Below are 17,293 nucleotides of genomic sequence, written 5' to 3'. Positions count from 1 at the left end.
AAGCAGCTGATTTTTGTAAGTTCATTGTGTGCCCTGCAAGTTTACTGTAGTTGTTAATTATTTCTATTAGTTTTCCAATAAATTCTTAGGGGTTTTCTATATGTAAGATCATGTCGTCTGCACACTGCGAGAGTTTCACTTCTTCACTCCCTATTTGGATTCCTTTTATTCCTTTCTCTTGCCTAATTGCTCTGGCCAAAACATCCAGTGCTATGTTGAATAAGAGTGGTGATAGTGGGCATCCTTGTCTTGTTCCTGTTCTCAGGGGGATGGCATTCAGTTTTCACCCTTTGAGTATGATGTTGGCTGTGGTTTTATCATATATGGCCTTTATTATGTTGAGGTAATTTCTTTCTATCCCCATTTTGTTAAGAGTTTTTATCATAAATGAATGTTGGATCTTGTCAAATGCTTTCTCTGCATCTATTGAGATGATCATGTCGTTTTTATTCCTCAATTTGTTGATGTGGTATATCACATTGATTGATTTGCGGATGTTGAACCATCCCTGTGTCCCTGGTATAAATCCCACTTGATCATGATGTATGATTCTTTTGATGTATTGCTGAATTTGGGTTGCCAAAATTTTGTTGAGAATTTTTGCATCTATGTTCATCTTCATAGCCATCTTTTTGACAGAGAAAAAAACAGACCCCAAGAGAGATCTTATAGCTTGTCGGTTGACCTTTATTTCACCACTTTATCTGTCCGTGTTCTGTTACTCCAGATCTGATAGAATTTGCAGCCATTTTATTTATTTAATTTTTTTGTGAGGAAGATTCACCCTGAGCTAACATCCGTTGCCAATCCTACTCTTTTTTTGCTTGAGGAAGTTTAGCTCTGAGCTAACATTTGTGCCAATCTTCCTCTACTTTGTGTGTGGGATGCCTCCACAGCATGGCTGATGAGTAGAGTAGGTCTGCACCCAGGATCTGAACCCGTGAATCCCTGGCTGTGAAAGCAGAGCGTGTGGAACTTAAATCACTTGGCCATGGGGTCAGCCCCTGGAGCCATTTTAAACCTACCACACTGTGCTTTAAAGCATGAAATAAAATTGAAAAAAATGCAAATATAATATAACCTAAACACATTGAAAATTAGTAAACACACAAACACGTTGTGTCATGGGGTTTCTAACATTTCTAGATGTAAAACATATGACAACAATAGTACAAGAGACTAGGAGGGTAAATGAAATTAAACTGTCATAAGTTATTACATTTTATATAAATATAGAGTGGTACAACATTAACTGTGGAATATTGAGTGGAATGTGATAAGTTAAGGATTCATTTAAGAATCCTTAACTACCAAGAAAAGAGGTATAGCTAAAAATCCAATGCAGTAAAACGGAAGACTAAATAATAGTCAATTAACTAAAAAAGACAGGAAAAAAGTAACAGAGGAACAAAAATGTATGGGACAAATAGAAAACAAATAACAAATAATAAATCTAACCCAGTCAATAGCAATATCAGTATCAATCAATATCAATAACTACATTAAACATAAGTGGATTAAACACCCCAATTAAAAGGCTGAGATTGTCTGACTGGATAAAAAGAAAGACGTGTATGCTTATCCATAAAAGAAGTGCTCTGAATATAAAGAAACAGATAGATTTAAAACAGAAGAGTGGAAAGAGACATACCATGAAAATGGTAAGCATAGAAAAAGCTGGTGAGGCTATATTAATATTAGATAAAATAGTCTTCAAATCAAGAAGTATTTTGAGAGGTAAAGAGGGACATTTTATAATGAGAAGAGGCTTGATTACTCAGGAAGTCAAACTAGTCATAAATATGTATACATCTAATAACAGAGATTCAAAGCATACTGTGGACACCCAAAGCTTGAAGAGCTTTCTGGTTGGTGAGCACATTGATGTGTTGGGTGGATGTTGTGCCCTGACTCCATGGAGAGCGGGCATGGAAGCTCTTCATTCTGGACCCTTCTAGACCTTGCCCTCTCACCTCTTCCATTTGGTTGCTTCTGAGTTGTATCCTTTATAGTAAAACTGTAACCATGAGTATAGTGTTCTCAGTGAGTTCCCGCCAATGATTGAACCTCAGGGGGCTTTGGAAACCTCTGAATTTATAGCTAGTTGGTCAGAAGTGCAGGTGGCCCTGAGACTTGTGGGTTGCATCTGAAGTGAGGGCACTCTTGTGGAGGACTGAATCCTTAAATCTATGGAGTCTAACCCTAACTCTGGGGGGTTAGTGTCAGAACTGAGGTGCAGTATACTCACATAGGTCGGAAACAGAGCACAAGTACACACAGTGTGTTCATCAAGATGGATCACGTACACAGTCAAAAGATAAGTCATAATAAAATTTAAAAGACTGAAATCTTAAAGAGTATGTTCTCTGACCACTATGTTATAAACACATTACTATGATTTAGGAAGAAAACTCTCCAAATATCTGGAAATTAAATAACACAGTTCTAAGTAATCCATGAGTCAAAGAAGAAAACACAAGAGAAATTTAAAAATATTTCAAACTGATGCTAATGTATCAAAATTTGTGGCAGGCAAATAAACCAGTGCTTAGAGGGAACTTTATAACTTTAAATATTTAATAAAAAAGAAGAAAGATACAACACCCGTTAACTAAGTGTCTATCTCAAGGAGCAAGAAAAAGAAGTGCCTAATCCACAGTAAGTAAAAAGAATGAAGGAAATAATAAGAAATGAAGGAAGTGATATGAGCAGAAATAAATCAGACATAGAGCAAAAACAGAGAACATTAACGTCAATAAATTAATCTTTTGAAAAGATTATTAAAATTGGCAAAATCCTAGAAATATTGATGAAGAACAAAAGTGAGAAAAGCACAAGTTACTGATATTAGTAATGAAAGAGGAATATAACTACAGATTCTATAGATAGTAAAAGAAAAATAAGGGAATGTTAGGATCAATTTTTACAAATGAATTTGATAACTTTGATGAAATGGACATGTTTATTAGAAAGCACAACTTACAAATCTGACACAAGAAGTGATAGAAAAAATGAAGTGCCCTAAATATGTGAAAGAAATTGAATTTGTAATCAGAAACCTTGACATAAAAAGAAGACCCAGAACTGGAATATTTCCCTGTGGAATTCTATACCAAAGTTTTTTTAGAAATGAGGTCAGCATTAAGCTGACAGACATATCAGAAAGAAAAGTGTGAACGAATCTCTCTCCTGAATGTAGACACAAAACTCCTTAATGAAATATTAGCATATCAATCCCAGCAATATATAAAATATGCAAATGATGTATATAATATATACAACTATACAAATGATGATCAAGTGGGGTTTATTCCAGAAATATGAAGTTAACATTTGAAGATCAACATAACTCAACATATTAAATGATCAAGGAGAAAAATCAAATGGCCATTGAAATAGGTATAGCAAAAGTGTTTACAGAATTCCATATCCCTTTTTCCACCTGCTCTGCCTCCCCTTGAGCGCTTCTCTCCCTCTGAGCTCCTGGCTCCTGCTAAGCCAGGGCAGCTATCATCTCTCTCCAGACACCATCATGATTATTTACCTGGACCTCGTCAGCCATGATGAGATGTTCCACAACACGTATAACATCCTGGAGATCGCGAATGGGCTGTTCCCGGAGGTGGAAGGGAAGATGGTCAATAGGACAGAAGGTAACATTGATGGAAATGTACTCTGCTTTACTGTGCTTTCAGTACCCAAGGTGAAGGTACTAAAAGCACAGTAATCACAGGTGTTGATATTGTCATGAACCATCACTTGTAGAAAACCCACTTCACAAAAGAAGCCTACAAGAAGTAAAATGAATATTACAGGAAATCAGTCAAAGGCAAACTTGAAGAACAGAGACCAGAAGGAGTAAAACCTTTCATGACAGAGGCTGTAGAACAAATCTAGCACTTCCTTGCTAATTGCAAAACTACCGGTTCGTTATTGGTAGAAATGTGAGTCTAGATGACATGGTTGCTTTGCTGGATTACTGTGAAGATGGTGTGACCCCTTATATGATTTTCTTTAAGAATGGTTTAGAAATGGAAAAATGTTAACAAATTTGGCAATTACTTTGGCTCTATCACTTTTCATCATAACTGGCTGCTGCTTTTCATCCACACAACACCAGGACTTAGACATGTGAGACTGATGTCATCTTGAGCTCTTCATTTATTTTGACTTTGATTTATTTGGAGTGGAGGCATTGTTTCTAAGACAAACGTGTCATGGTTGTCTAAAGATAAAGTGCGTTTAAATTCATTTGAGAAAATGCCTCTTAGTTTAATATGTATTTAAACTGAATTCATCTTATAGTGTCCCTGGAGCAGCTAGAGCCAGGTTGTAGACCTCTAGGAATAAGCTTAAGACTGTCTTGAGATAACTTCTACAGCTATCTGAACTGGGACTGGAATATAAAAAACAAGAATCGCAAGTCTTAATCGTAAATTGAAGTAAAGGGAAAGACCATGTTTATAGCAGTGCCAACATTTGAAGTGTATGCTTATACATTTTGTCACTGATAAATAGACGTAGTTAACTCTGGAAGAGATTACCAAAAGAATAAAAAGAGGCTAATACAGTTGGAAGTAAAAAACAAAAATGAAAAACAAAAAAAAACAAAACAATGTTCATTGATAATAAAAACTCTCAGCAAACCAGGAATAAGACAACTTTCTCAACTTGATGAAGAGTAGTACCTACGGCTAACATCATACTTAGTGGTGAAATATTGTGAGCTTCTCTCTAAGATTGGGATCAAAGCAAGAATGTCTGCTCATACTGCTTATATTCAATATCATGCCAGAGATCTTGATAAGTACAGAAGACAGATAACAAAACAAAAGGCACACAGATTGGAAAGGAAGAATAAGAGTTTTTACATAGAAATCCTAACTCTTCAGGACTCTAAAGAGCAACTACCAGAACTAATAAATAAAGTAGCATCATACAAGGTCAATATACAAAGATAAGTTATATTTCTATATAGTAGCAGGAAACAATTAGAAAATGAAATTTAAAAAATATTACCATTTAAAAGATCAAATATCTAGGAATATATCTAATGAAACCTATGCAAGATTTCTACACTGACAATTATAAAACCTTGCAGAAAAAAATTAAAGAACACCTAAATCGAGAGATATATTATACTGGAAGGCTTAATATTGTTAATTGTTAAGATATCATTTGCTTCCAATTTGGTCTTTGAGTGCAATCCCAATGAAAATTCAAACAGGCATTTTTGGGGGTATAAATTGATGGTTTATTCTAAAATTTGTAAGCAAAAGCAAAGAAATGTGAATTGCCAAAAAAAAAATCTTTTAAAAGAATAAATTTGGAGACCTCACTGCTTAATTTCAAGGCTTAGTAGCAGTATAGTCATTAGGAGAGTATGATATTTGTGTAAAGAAAGAAATATATCAATGGAATAAATAGAGAGTCTAAAAATAGATCCATACATTTGGTGAATATTTTACAAAGGTGCCAAAGCAGTTCAAAGGGCTCAAAAAGGAATGGCAACCCCTAGCACCCAGATTTTGTTCTCTAAAAATCATTTCTCACTAAAGGAAACAGGGCTCCTTGAGAAAGAAAAAGCTGATTAAGTTTCCTATATGAACTAAACCTGAGGATAACCAAATAGTTGAAGTGAAATTTTTATTTATAAGAGTATTCAGGTAATAAATGAAGACAAGATGTTGAAATTAGAATATAAGGATTTTGCAATCTTTAATGAGTTAATTGGAGGGTGAGCAACACCTATGAGGTATACTTGCCAGAAAGATAAATTGAACTGGAATCAGATGAAGCATTTAAATCCAACCAACAATTTACAGAAAAGGACTCTGTTCTTGACCATGCCAGAAACCTCACTCTCCATATACTATTTTGATCCCCAAATGCCAGTCCTGTTTATTTGTCAATGCTGTTAGATAATGTTACCAAAATTAGGAAGTGAATAGATAATGCTCTTTCTTTTTTTCCCTCTCTTGGGTTGGAATTAATTGGGAGATGGGTACTGAATAAGACAGTTGGAGATACAATGTCAGCTTTGTGGTTGATGAAAGCTTTGTTGGAAGATATAGTAACCACAGAGGGCTTCCTTATCCTTCATCCCAGAAAGAAACTTACCACATAGCCATAGGCATGACTAACTGATAGCAGACACCCCTCTTCTTCAGGGAGGGCCTGGAAAACTTACTTCGGTCTGGCCCAGGAAACTTATCAGTGTCCAACAGAAGACTGTGTGATCCTGTAGGCAGGCAGGCTCTGATGGAGCATTCACCCAGGAAGGGTTGAGTGGGTTGGTTTGATTTCTTCCACACTCACCAAGAGGATTTAGTAAAGGTCAGGAGTGCCTCCACTTGGAAACCTGAGTTCAAGGGAACGGAGATATTCCCTCACGCAGATCTGTGCTGCTGGAAATCTTACTGTGGAATTAGTGGATCACAGCGATGGAGCTCATAACATCAGTAAAATGGCAACTACCCTTTATTGAGCATGACCCACGTGCCAGGCGCTGTGCTAAGGAGGCAAATTCTCATAGGTCACATATGTCATACTATTATTCACACCTTCACAGCCTGACTTCAGGTATGCATATGGCATTTCACAGCCAGATGACTTCCACGGTCTCTTCCAACTTCAAGGACGATGAATCTTGTTAGAGGGGATGTTTATCTTCTAGTTTTGTCAATACCTTCCCTCCCCTATTCCTGGGTTACCTTTAATGGAACTCCAGTTACGAGGGGCTGGACTTGAGTTACCCAATGGTCTATTGGGCTGCAGCTTAGGCCAGAGGTGGAACCAAGAGGCTTTGCTTTGCCTCAAGAATTTCTAGGAGTATACACAAATGCATCAGAGACTCAAGGGAAATGAACACTAGTTGTGGAGTAACTCTTTAACTTAGGCAAAAAGAGGGTTTTCCAGATTTCCCTCTCATAGGTTTGACCTTTACGTCAGGGAATGGGACTTATTATTCTACAAATTGATGAATGTAACCCATGTATTAGGGAGACAATTATTTGTGTATACTAAAATGTATTTTTCCTCAAAACTTTACCTTATTGGTTGAATATCTTTACTTAAATAGATGGTAACTGTTTATCAAGAAATACAGACCTCAGTCTGTGCTAATATGGTAATGTCTAGTCATATGTGGCTATTTAGATTGAAGCTTAAATTAATTAAAATTAAACAAAATTAAAAATCCAGTTGGGACCGGCTCAGTGGTGCAGCGGTTAAGTGCACACGTTCCTCTTCAGTGGCCCAGGATTGGCCGGTTCGGATCCCGGGTGCAAAAATGGCACCTCTTGGCAAGCCATGCTGTGGTAGGCATCCCACATATAAAGTAGAGGAAGATGGGCACGGATGTTAGCTCAGGGCCAGTCTTCCTCAGCAAAAAGAGGAGGATTGGCAGCAGATGTTAGCTCAGGGCTAATCTTCCTAAAAAACAAAAAAGAAAAAGAAAAATCCAGTTGCACTAGTCATGCTTTAATAGCCCAGTATCCACATGTGCTTATTGGTTACTATATTGAACAGCCCAGATATAGCACATTTCCATCATCACAGAAAGTTCTATTGGATAGCATTATCAAGCTTAGATTTGCATAATAAAAGCATTTTAATATTTTTCTGTTCAGTTCTCTTCCATGTTATATTTTTATCTATCACATTCAATTTTCAGACAAAATGTAGTAAAATCTGAGATTATACAAATTCTTCTTCAATGTGCTACTTGCAGATTATTGAAGAAAATGGAGAGTTCAGTGTTCCAAGCTGCTATGGAAATATTAAAAATGATAATGGTGGTTCTAGCCTTACTTTTGAGCATCCTTTGGATGATGTGAATGTGGTTGATTTGAAGTGGATCCATGACTTTGTATTAAAATCCCTGGAAGTTTTGTATCAAGTGGAAAAATGGGAAACGTTGGTATCACTTGCCATTCAGTTCAATACAGTTTCACAGTAAGTACCGCTGTAAAGGCAATTAAAAGTGACAGGCTTCGTGGAAAAAAATGTGTTTTAACTAATGTTTGCTTTTTAATGTATTTTTACCCCTGTCTAGTGAGAGATATACGGAGCAAGTGACACCACTTCTTGTGTATGCACAGCGCCAGCTTCTTCTAAGAATATCCAAGTTCAAGGGCCCAGATATTACCCAACAGCCCTGTGTAAGATATGAGGCTGAATACAAAGAGAAGGTAAGCTTGGCCCTATTATTCATGCTGTTGTGATTTCTTATTAGTACACATATAAAATATGAGGATTTAGGAATCAGGTAAGTGTTGTTATTTTCACTAGGCATTTATCATCCAAATCAACAACCATTATTGAGACCCTGTCGTGTGCCAGCATTTTCCAGATACAGGTGAAAAAACATTAAGTCCTTGTACACAAGAAACTTATATTCAGACCAAGGCTGCTTTATCCATTAGGCACGGTGGGGGCAGGGTCTGGAGCCACAACACTTTTTAGGGGCCCACTCAATGTTTTAATTTTTTTTTAAATAAGAAGAAAAATGTAACTTTTAGGTCAAAGAAAATGTTTTAATTTTTACTATTAATATATTTGTATTAATACCAACTTAATCATAAAATATAATTTTTAATATTTTTTATGGAGGCGTGGGCCCACAAAGGCAAAAGTGTCTAAGGCCTGTGAAAGTTATGGTGCAGCTTTGAGCTGGGTAGAGGAAAGAGATAAGTAAATTCTCTCGTTTATTAATTTAATAGAAATGTATTGACTACCTCCTATCAGAGCCGCTGTGTACACTTGTACAGTCTGTGTCCTGCCCAAGGGCCCCTGGCGTACACCGGGGCTAAAACCCAGTCCCTGTCCCCCACCCCAGTCTGTGCTTGTGGAGCTGCAGCCGCCCATCGAGGACTCCATTTTCTTCTTCTCACATAGGGTCCTTATGGCCTCTGCATATTCTTGCCTCCTGTATATTCTATGTAGAGAGAATACAGTCTGAGTTCTTGCTTTCTGGAGTTTAATTTCAGAGGGGTGGAGGAAGGACCAGATAATAAACATGTAAACAGATAAATAAAAAGACTTATGATCATTCCAAGTTCTCTTAAGAAAATAAAATAGGTCAACGAGCTAGAGATAGGCGGGGAAGGGAGGTGGAACTTTAGTAAGGGGATCAGGAAGGCCTCCTGGAGATGGAAACGTTGGATGAGAAGAGGCCAGCCATACAGTGAGAAAGAGCATTCCTGCCCACTGCAAGAACAAGGACGAGGGTTCTGAGATGGGACAGAAAGAAGACCAGAATCCTGCAGTGTCGCAGACAAGGGGGAGGGTGAACCTAGGGGCTGCTCCTTCTGAGTGTTCTTTGGTGCTCCTTCCTCTTCTCCCCAATGTCTTACTGCTGCTGTGTCTCGAGACTCTGTTCTTGGTCCTCCTGTCTTCTCTAGCCACACGCTCTGCCTTGGTGAGTTAATTCAGTCTGTGGCTCTGAGTACTATCTTTATGATGATGACTATCGAAATTGCATCTCCAGCCTAGATATTTCTCCTGAATTCTGTGCCCCTATCAGTCAGGGTTTAATCAGAAGAGCAGAGCTAGAAAGATCTGCCTATCAATCAATCAATCAGTCAATCTATCCATCTATCAAGAATTGGCTTATGTGATTGTTGGGGCTGGCTTAGCAAGTCCAAAATCTGTAGGGTAGGCAGTCAGGATGGTGAGCAGGAAGGAACCCTACAGGTGTGGCCAGAAGCTGTTATCCATAGACAGTCAATGAGGGAGGATCCAGTGGGAAAAGAACAGTTGTAAACCTGGATGCTATTTGGAGTTTGGAGTCTGGAGAGCGCCAGCATGTCAAGGATTCACTTGATTAGGTCACGCCCACCGAGGATAAACTCTCTAGCTAAAAGTCAGTTTATTAGGAACTTTAATTTGTGTGTGCAAAATCCCTTCACAGTAGCACCTAGATTAGTGGTGGATTGAATAACTGGGATGAGGTGTGTGAATGCTACAAAATGGTCGCCTCCCTCCCTTTCGTCCTCATAGTGTAGCCTGACCAAGTTGACTCATCAAAAAACCATCTCCTGCCCAATCAATATCATCTCTTAGATGTTTCATACCCTTCTCAAATTTAGCACATCTCAAACAAGCCTGTTCTGTCAAGTCTTCCCCACTTCAATTGATGACAACCTTGTTTCTCTAGCTGCTCGGATCAGACAACTTGGAGATATCCCTGACTCCTCTCTTGCCTTTGCACTCCTCTTCAAATTGGTTACCAAATATATCAAAATATATTCAGAAGCTGACCACTTCTCACTGCCTCTACCCCTGCTGCTCTGATCCAAGCCCTCGTTACATTTGCTTGGATTAATGCAATGACTTCCTAATTGGTTTTCTTGGTTCCAGCGTCCCTGAACCCCTGCCTCCAGCCTAGAGTCTGTTCTCAATGCAGCAGATAGAACGACCCTTTACAAACCTAAGTCAGACCATGTCATTCCTCCTCTTTAAACGCTGCAGTGGCTTCCCATCTGATTCAGAGTTAAAGTGAACATCCTTATCGCGGGCTTAATGCCTCATATAACTTATTCCCCTGTGATCTCCAGTAACTCGTCTCCTGTTACTCCTCTGCAGGTTTCAGTTGCTCTGTTCTTTAAGACTTCCGGCCTCAGGGTCTTTGCATTTGCTGTTCCCTTTCTTGGAATGCTTCTACCCCAAATATCCACATTGATTTTGTCTCACCTTTTTCCGCTCTTTGCTAAATGTCACATTCTCTGTGAGGACCTTCCCCACCACCCTGTTTGAAATTATGTTCCTGTTTGCTCTATTTCTCTCTATAGCATTTATAACTCTTTAATACACTCCATAATGTACTCCTCCATTTTGTTTATTGTCTCTCTACTTCCACTAAAATAAATTCCGTAAGAATAGGAATTTTTGTTTACTTTGTTCTCTGCCGTATCATTCTTGAGCTTGGAGCAGTGCCTGCCACATGATACATATTCAGTAAAGATTGTTTAATGAAGCTGGAGAGGTGGGAAGGACTGGTCAAGTAGGACACTCTTAGGCTGCAGGAAGGAATTTGCGTTTTATTAGAATGTGTTTACATCTCATTGTGGAAGCACCTGCAAGAGACGATAAAGAAGCAGCATCTACATCAGCCTGGGGTTCAAGGGGGGCTCCATTTTGGGCAATAGGTTCGTTCAAGGAGTGGGAGTGGAGAAACAGAAAGAAGAGCATCTTAGACCTTTTAAAAGAATTTCCTTCTGGCTGAAAATGTTGTTTTCAGCTATTTTACAATTTTAGGACTCAACTGTCTGTTGGAAAGTAAATTTTTAAAATACTACAGAAGTTAGTTCTGAAAAACCTCACCAGGGAAGTTTAAATTGCACTAATTAGGAGTAGGGTAGAAAAATCTGCCACTGGAAAAGCAGCCTATATTTTAAATATGTTTCGCTTACATAATGGAAGATATATTTAGACTAGCAAGTTTATAGAATATCAGAAAATCAAATTCTAATTGCTCTACATAATGTGCATAATGCTCTTCCAGCTGTGTTGTATAAAAGAAATACGAAAAATTAGGTAGCCACTTTTTTCTCTAAAGTTCTCGTGATTGAAGGCTGCTCTGCTAGCAATTTATTCATAGCATCCTTTTTGTATCTACTCTTTTGACAAATGAGAAATAAGATAAACATTTCAAGTAAACGAAATTTTTGGCTATAAATACCTGAGTAATATTTGTTTTCATCTTTCCTTTTTAAGATAACCTGCCGAAATTTCATTGGGAAGCAGCTCGAGATTAATCCAGCCCCTGTAGTGACAGATAGATGGAACTCCACGGATTTCCTAAGAAAGCTTATCTATTCAGGTCAGAAACAATTTTAGCTTGAAATTCTTTTAAAGCAAGGTTTGCTGTTGTGTTCTGCATGTCAAATCTCCCGTAATTAAAATGTTTGCAAAATCTCTTTTGCAGGTTTATTTGACTGAAAATAATCCATTTGATTTTTACTGTCTTATGTTGCTAAAATTGTCATTTAAGGGAAATTAAAGCACGTCTTTATTAATTTAATCTGTAAATTAAAGAAGGCAAATAAAAGAAGGAGAAAGGAAATTAATGATAAAAAATAAAGATGGAAAAAGACTGTTTTGTACAGTTTCCCTGTTTTTATCTTTCTTGGGAACTCTTCAGATTGACCTTTTGCTATTTTCTTAGTTCTGTCTTGACTCCCATGATAACTTCCACTTCCATAATCAATACAGATTGTTCTCATATTGGCTTTAACACGGTGAAGTTGTCAGTCTTTCAACAAGAGTGCAGGAGAAGATTTGGGAAGGTCATGACCCCTTTGCTTTTAGCTAATGAGCCCTCTTGGAATATTTTGGCAGTGCAGCCAGAGGGAATGAGGAAATGGAAAAAGATGAAAATGGAAATAATGCCTTTTCTCAATTGCACTTTTCTTGTGTGTGTTTCTCATACAAGAAAGAAATGCAAGTCTTCCCCTTGAAGTGTTAGGATCCTTTCATTTATCTATTCATTTTATGTATGTATGTGTGTATGTATGTAATCTTTCATTCATTCATTCATTTGAGTCAGTCAGGCAGCTGTTCAGTCATTCAGCAAACATTTACTGAGTAACACTTGTTAAGTGCTGTCTTGGGTACTGAGAAAACAAAGATGAATGAGACTAAAGATTTGTTATCTAGGAGTTTACAGCTCATTGAAGGAGACTGATAAATAAACCAGAGATTATAGGATAGAGTGATAAGATCTGTAACATTATGACTACTGCTGCTGTAAACAATAATAGTTAACAACTAGCATCGCTTTTGAGAGACTGCAAGTAATTTAGTGGGGCTAAGGTAAAAGGAAAGGCAAAAGCTGAGGTTGGAAAGGTTGGCAGGAGTTAGATAATTAAGGGTCTTAGAAGGCAGGATAAAGAGATTCAGATTTATCTGGAGAGCTGAGGGGAGCTAGTTAAAAGGATTTAAAGAAGGAAGTGAAATGATCCTATTTATGTTCTTGAAAGAACCTTCAGCAGCAGTATGGGGAATCGATTGAAAGGAGACCGCATGGAAACAGGGGAGCAGCTCCTCCTGACTTGTGTATTACAGACAGGATGAGGGCCTGGACTTAGGTGGTGGGAACAGAGGAGTGGACGGGTGGGAGAGAAAGGCTGAAGCCCACAGGACTGTGTTCTGTGCTGGGTAGATGAGGAAGGGAGGAGTCCAAGTTGCCTTGATTTCTGGCTTGGGTGGCTAGATGGATGTGGTGTCTTCACCCTACAGGAAAATGGAAGGGAGGGGCAGATCAGAGGAGAAGGTTACCTGGGAGTTACTGCGTTCGAGTTCCCTGGATGATCGCTAAGTGGAATGAGCTGGTATATGGTAGGATATACTTGTGAGGCACTCAGCAGAGATTTGTATTTCAGTCATCAATATATTGGTAGTGGTTGAAATCAGGGGCTTGTATGAAGTCACCCAGGGAGGGTTTTGCGGAGTGTAGACCTGAGGATCGCCTCACCTTGGAAGCCATATCAGTCAAAATGAACTAGGCCGTGCAGCAGTAACAAGCCATCCCCAAATCCCATTGCCTTGACGTGAGGGCAAATCTGGTTTTTCCCGGTGCTACTGTGTTAAATGAGGTTGACTGCTAAGCTGCTGTTCATTGTGGGTTGATGGAATCTCCATCTTGACACAGGCTTCCATGATTGTTTCCAAGGCAAGAAACAGAACACTGATTTACCCTCTAGGAAGCCTTACTGAGAGGCATGTTGTAAATGGTTAAGAGCACAACCTTTGAATCCAGACTACATATGCACATACTAGAGGCTTTATGCTAAAGGGTCTACATGGATTGTCTCATTTAATTATCATAACAGCCCAATAATAGAATTGTTATTATGCATTGGACGGTAGGCACTCATAAGTGCATTGTGAATTTTAGCTTACAATCACCTAATGAGGTAGGTTTGTTATTGTCTCCATTGTTCAGGCAGGAAAAAGAATGTATTTTATATTCTTTTTTATATTTTATAATTTTATATTCATGATATATATAAATTATGCACTGGCTTTTAAAGCTGCTATTTGAAAGTGACACTATCCCTTCTGCTGACATTTCATTGGCCAAAGTCACATGACCACGTCTAAGTGAAAAGGGGTAGGGAAGTGTGATCCTACTTTGTGCCCTGAGGATAAAGAGGCAGAATATGTGAAGAGCTGTCATGATTGTCACAGGAGCAAACAGAGGAAGAGCAGAATCTGAAAGAGATTGGGAGTGGTCGAAGGGCTGAGAGGTACAGCACATGATGGGTAGAAACAAGGCCGAGACAAGAGAGACATTGAGGAAGATGAGACAGTCAACAGTCAGAGAGGTCATGTAAGACGAGGACCGATTGTCTATTGTATTTGGGAGGTCATTGTCATTGCTCTTTTTGCTGTGATACCCTCTCCTTCAGGCCTTACTCTAGCTGTTTTCCCCTTCCTGGAATGCTCCTCGCGCATCCGGGCGTCTGTATGATACGCTTCTCCCTCACCTCCCTTAAGTCTTTGTGTACATCTCCTCTGTTTCAGGAGGCTTACTCTGACCATTCTGTTTAAAACTGCACCCTGCCTGCCTCCTCCAATTCCCCTTTACTCTGCTAAATGTTTTCTTTTTTCTGAATCACTTACCACCGTCTGTCATATTGTATAACTTAGTTCTTTACCGTATTTATTGATTACTAGTCTGTCTCCTCTGATACAACATAAGCTCTCCAAGGGCAAGGATCCTTGTTTTGTTCAATGATATTTTTGAAATGAACTTCGTCAGTGTCTGATACATAGTAGGAACTCACTATCTATTTGTCAAATAAGTGACTTTGTGACCTTAACAAGAGTAGCTTCAAAGAAATGGTGGGGAGGGGAGTAGAAGTATTTTGAGCGGTGGGTGCGATTGTGCTGAACTGTGCCCACACAGAGTCGTGGAACAGAGAATAGCCTTTCAGAAAGCTTAGCAGAGACAAGAGAGAGAGAGGCAGAGGCAGCTAGAAGGAAATGTGGAGCTGAGGAGAGCTCCAGGGGCTTTGTTTTGTTTGTCCGTTTTTAATAGAAGAAAAGGAGCCTCTTCCTATATTAAATGGAAGGAGCCAGTAGAGAGGGAGTGCTTAGAGACAGGAGAGAAAGATATTTGGTAGGGCAAAGAAATTGAGGAGAAACCAGGCAGAGAATGGGATCCAGGGGAATTAGCCTTAGAGAGGAGGATGGAACACCCCCGCTGCTAGGGCAGAAAGGAAGGAGCAGACAATAGGCCCAAGTGCAGGCAAGTTTGTAGGTGGTAAAGGTAGAAGTTGAAGGCGTTCTCATTGCATGCTGGAGATTTTCTTAATAAAGCAGGGGGTGGAGAGCATAGCCAAGCTTGACAGTGTAGGAGATTTCAGGAGGGATGGAAAGAGTGGACTGGCCACTGAGGAAAATGAGAGAAGGGAAGATAGAAGGGCTTCAGAGCAGTGTAGAGGGCACCACTGAGTGAGGTTGGTGACCATGAACTTGCCAATGATAAATCAAATTATCCCATCATATTCAGTAAACAATGGGAGGACTGCCTTCCTGTGGTCAATCACATGTGACTAGTCCCAATCAAGAGTGTGATTCTTCCTGGGTGTGTTTTCCTTTTCTTGATCTTGTCTGTCAAACCTCTGGAGATCCCCCAATTTGGGATCTGTAACTCAGAATGTGATATATATTATACCCTCCATCCTAAACAAGGCTGGGAAGAAATGCGAGAAAATGTATCAAAAATGCTTACTATCAAAATGATGAGTAGCATCTAAGGGATGGGAAAAACATACCTAGCAAAATTCTAGACATGTGTCACCGATAGATGCTTATTGATGAAGGGTGCAATATGGCAGAAAAGTACTTGGGTTGCCTGTTGTTAAAGTTACATTTGGACAGGCAAGGTGGAGAGTGGTGGGACAGAAAGGAAGGGAGGTGGAATCATGCAATAGTGATCCTTTGGGTTGATTCTCAACAGTGGTGGAAGTTCAGCCAGTTTGAGCAATGATTAGAGTGGGAATATTTGAATGGATAAAGTCTAAAATATATTGTAATGGCAGTCATAATTAATTCAGCCAGGCACTTTATTTAGCACCTTATAACCATTAGCTTCTTTACATTTTATAGTATTAGGAGGTAGATATTGTCATGCTTACATTACAGATGAGAAAATCAAACGTCACTAGTAAGTAGTGGAACTGTGCTTCAGACTCTGGTCTGTTTGATTGCTCCACCCAAGTGTGCTTCACTGAGCTATCAGGCCTGTTCACCATTTGGCCCTTCCAGCTTAGACTCTGCCTTAATTCACAGCACTCGAGAAAAAATTTGCTATGTATCAGTGGTCTTGGGGAGACAGATACTTTATTCTGACTTATTGTGTTGGCATGGTAATTTTTAGATGATCCTGTTACTAATTATAGGTTTTACATTGAGCCATTATCATTAAAATCTTGGCATCCAACTTAGAGCTCTTTATAAGACTCCAGGACCTCTGTGACTAGGAGCGTATTTTGGCCCACACTTGTGAGCTTATTTGGCAAACTTTTAGGATGCTAAGTTGTTTTCAATATACTGAACTCAGAACATTAACATGTTTATGAGCATGTTGGATCTTATGTATGTCACCATGACATGTTTGCAGTTCTTTTAAAAGACCACGTGTATTCCCCATGGTTTCCACACCGGATTACCACTTTAGAACATCGTAAATTTTCTTTTGGCATTTGGTGATAATCCTTGAACATTTAATTCTTCAGAACAGATATTGTAATGCCCCAGTGCCTAGGAACATTTGGTGTTCTCATTATTTGAAAGCATTCTATTCTCCCTCTAACTATTTAATAATGCATATGTAATTTGATAAGGTCTCTGTAGGATTTGGAGAAGTGAGAATACCTCACTTTACAGATTACTTTTTGTCTGGATGAGTAACCTGCCTGCTTGTCAGGCTTCATAGGGGAGAGAACTCTATGGATATGCCTTTTATTGCAGCCACTTTTGCTTTCTGTCTGAGTTCTCTTTCTTCAGTTTTGACCTGATTGGTATTTAAGCTCTTGAGAGGGTTATTCAGTCTTTAGCTATGTTGGAGTTTATAACTCTTTGGCAGATGTGCTTTATTACCACCACTGGGCACTTGGATTGATGCGACCAAGTGTGTAGAAGGCAGCCCAAATTTCCTGTCACTCCTGGGAAGCCTTCATTGGTGGACCCATCTCTCAGGAGTCATTGGCCTTTCAGTTCTAATGTCTACATTGGTACAATGAAAGACATAGTAACTTCTTTTTTCTCCCCTTCCTCCTTC

At 39.0% G+C, this 17,293-nt stretch overlaps 1 protein-coding gene and 1 pseudogene across 9 annotated transcripts in view; both read left to right on the top strand.

Annotated features, from left to right (window-relative positions):
• Positions 1–17,293, top strand: part of CFAP54 (cilia and flagella associated protein 54) — a 298,057-nt gene that overhangs the window by 142,107 nt on the left and 138,657 nt on the right. For all 9 annotated transcript variants that reach the window (XM_046646604.1, XM_046646603.1, XM_046646606.1 and 6 more), the window contains 3 exons: positions 7,733–7,956; positions 8,057–8,192; positions 11,719–11,824. In XM_046646604.1, the coding sequence (XP_046502560.1) occupies positions 7,733–7,956; positions 8,057–8,192; positions 11,719–11,824 (466 nt within the window). The remainder of the gene's footprint in view (positions 1–7,732; positions 7,957–8,056; positions 8,193–11,718; positions 11,825–17,293) is intronic.
• LOC124230484 (translationally-controlled tumor protein-like) lies at positions 3,533–4,046 on the top strand (annotated as a pseudogene).

Source organism: Equus quagga, chromosome 19 (assembly GCF_021613505.1).
Source record: "Equus quagga isolate Etosha38 chromosome 19, UCLA_HA_Equagga_1.0, whole genome shotgun sequence".
NCBI lineage: Eukaryota > Metazoa > Chordata > Mammalia > Perissodactyla > Equidae > Equus > Equus quagga.
The sequence above is the reverse complement of the archived record's forward strand: the minus strand, read 5'-3'. Positions and strand labels throughout refer to the sequence as shown.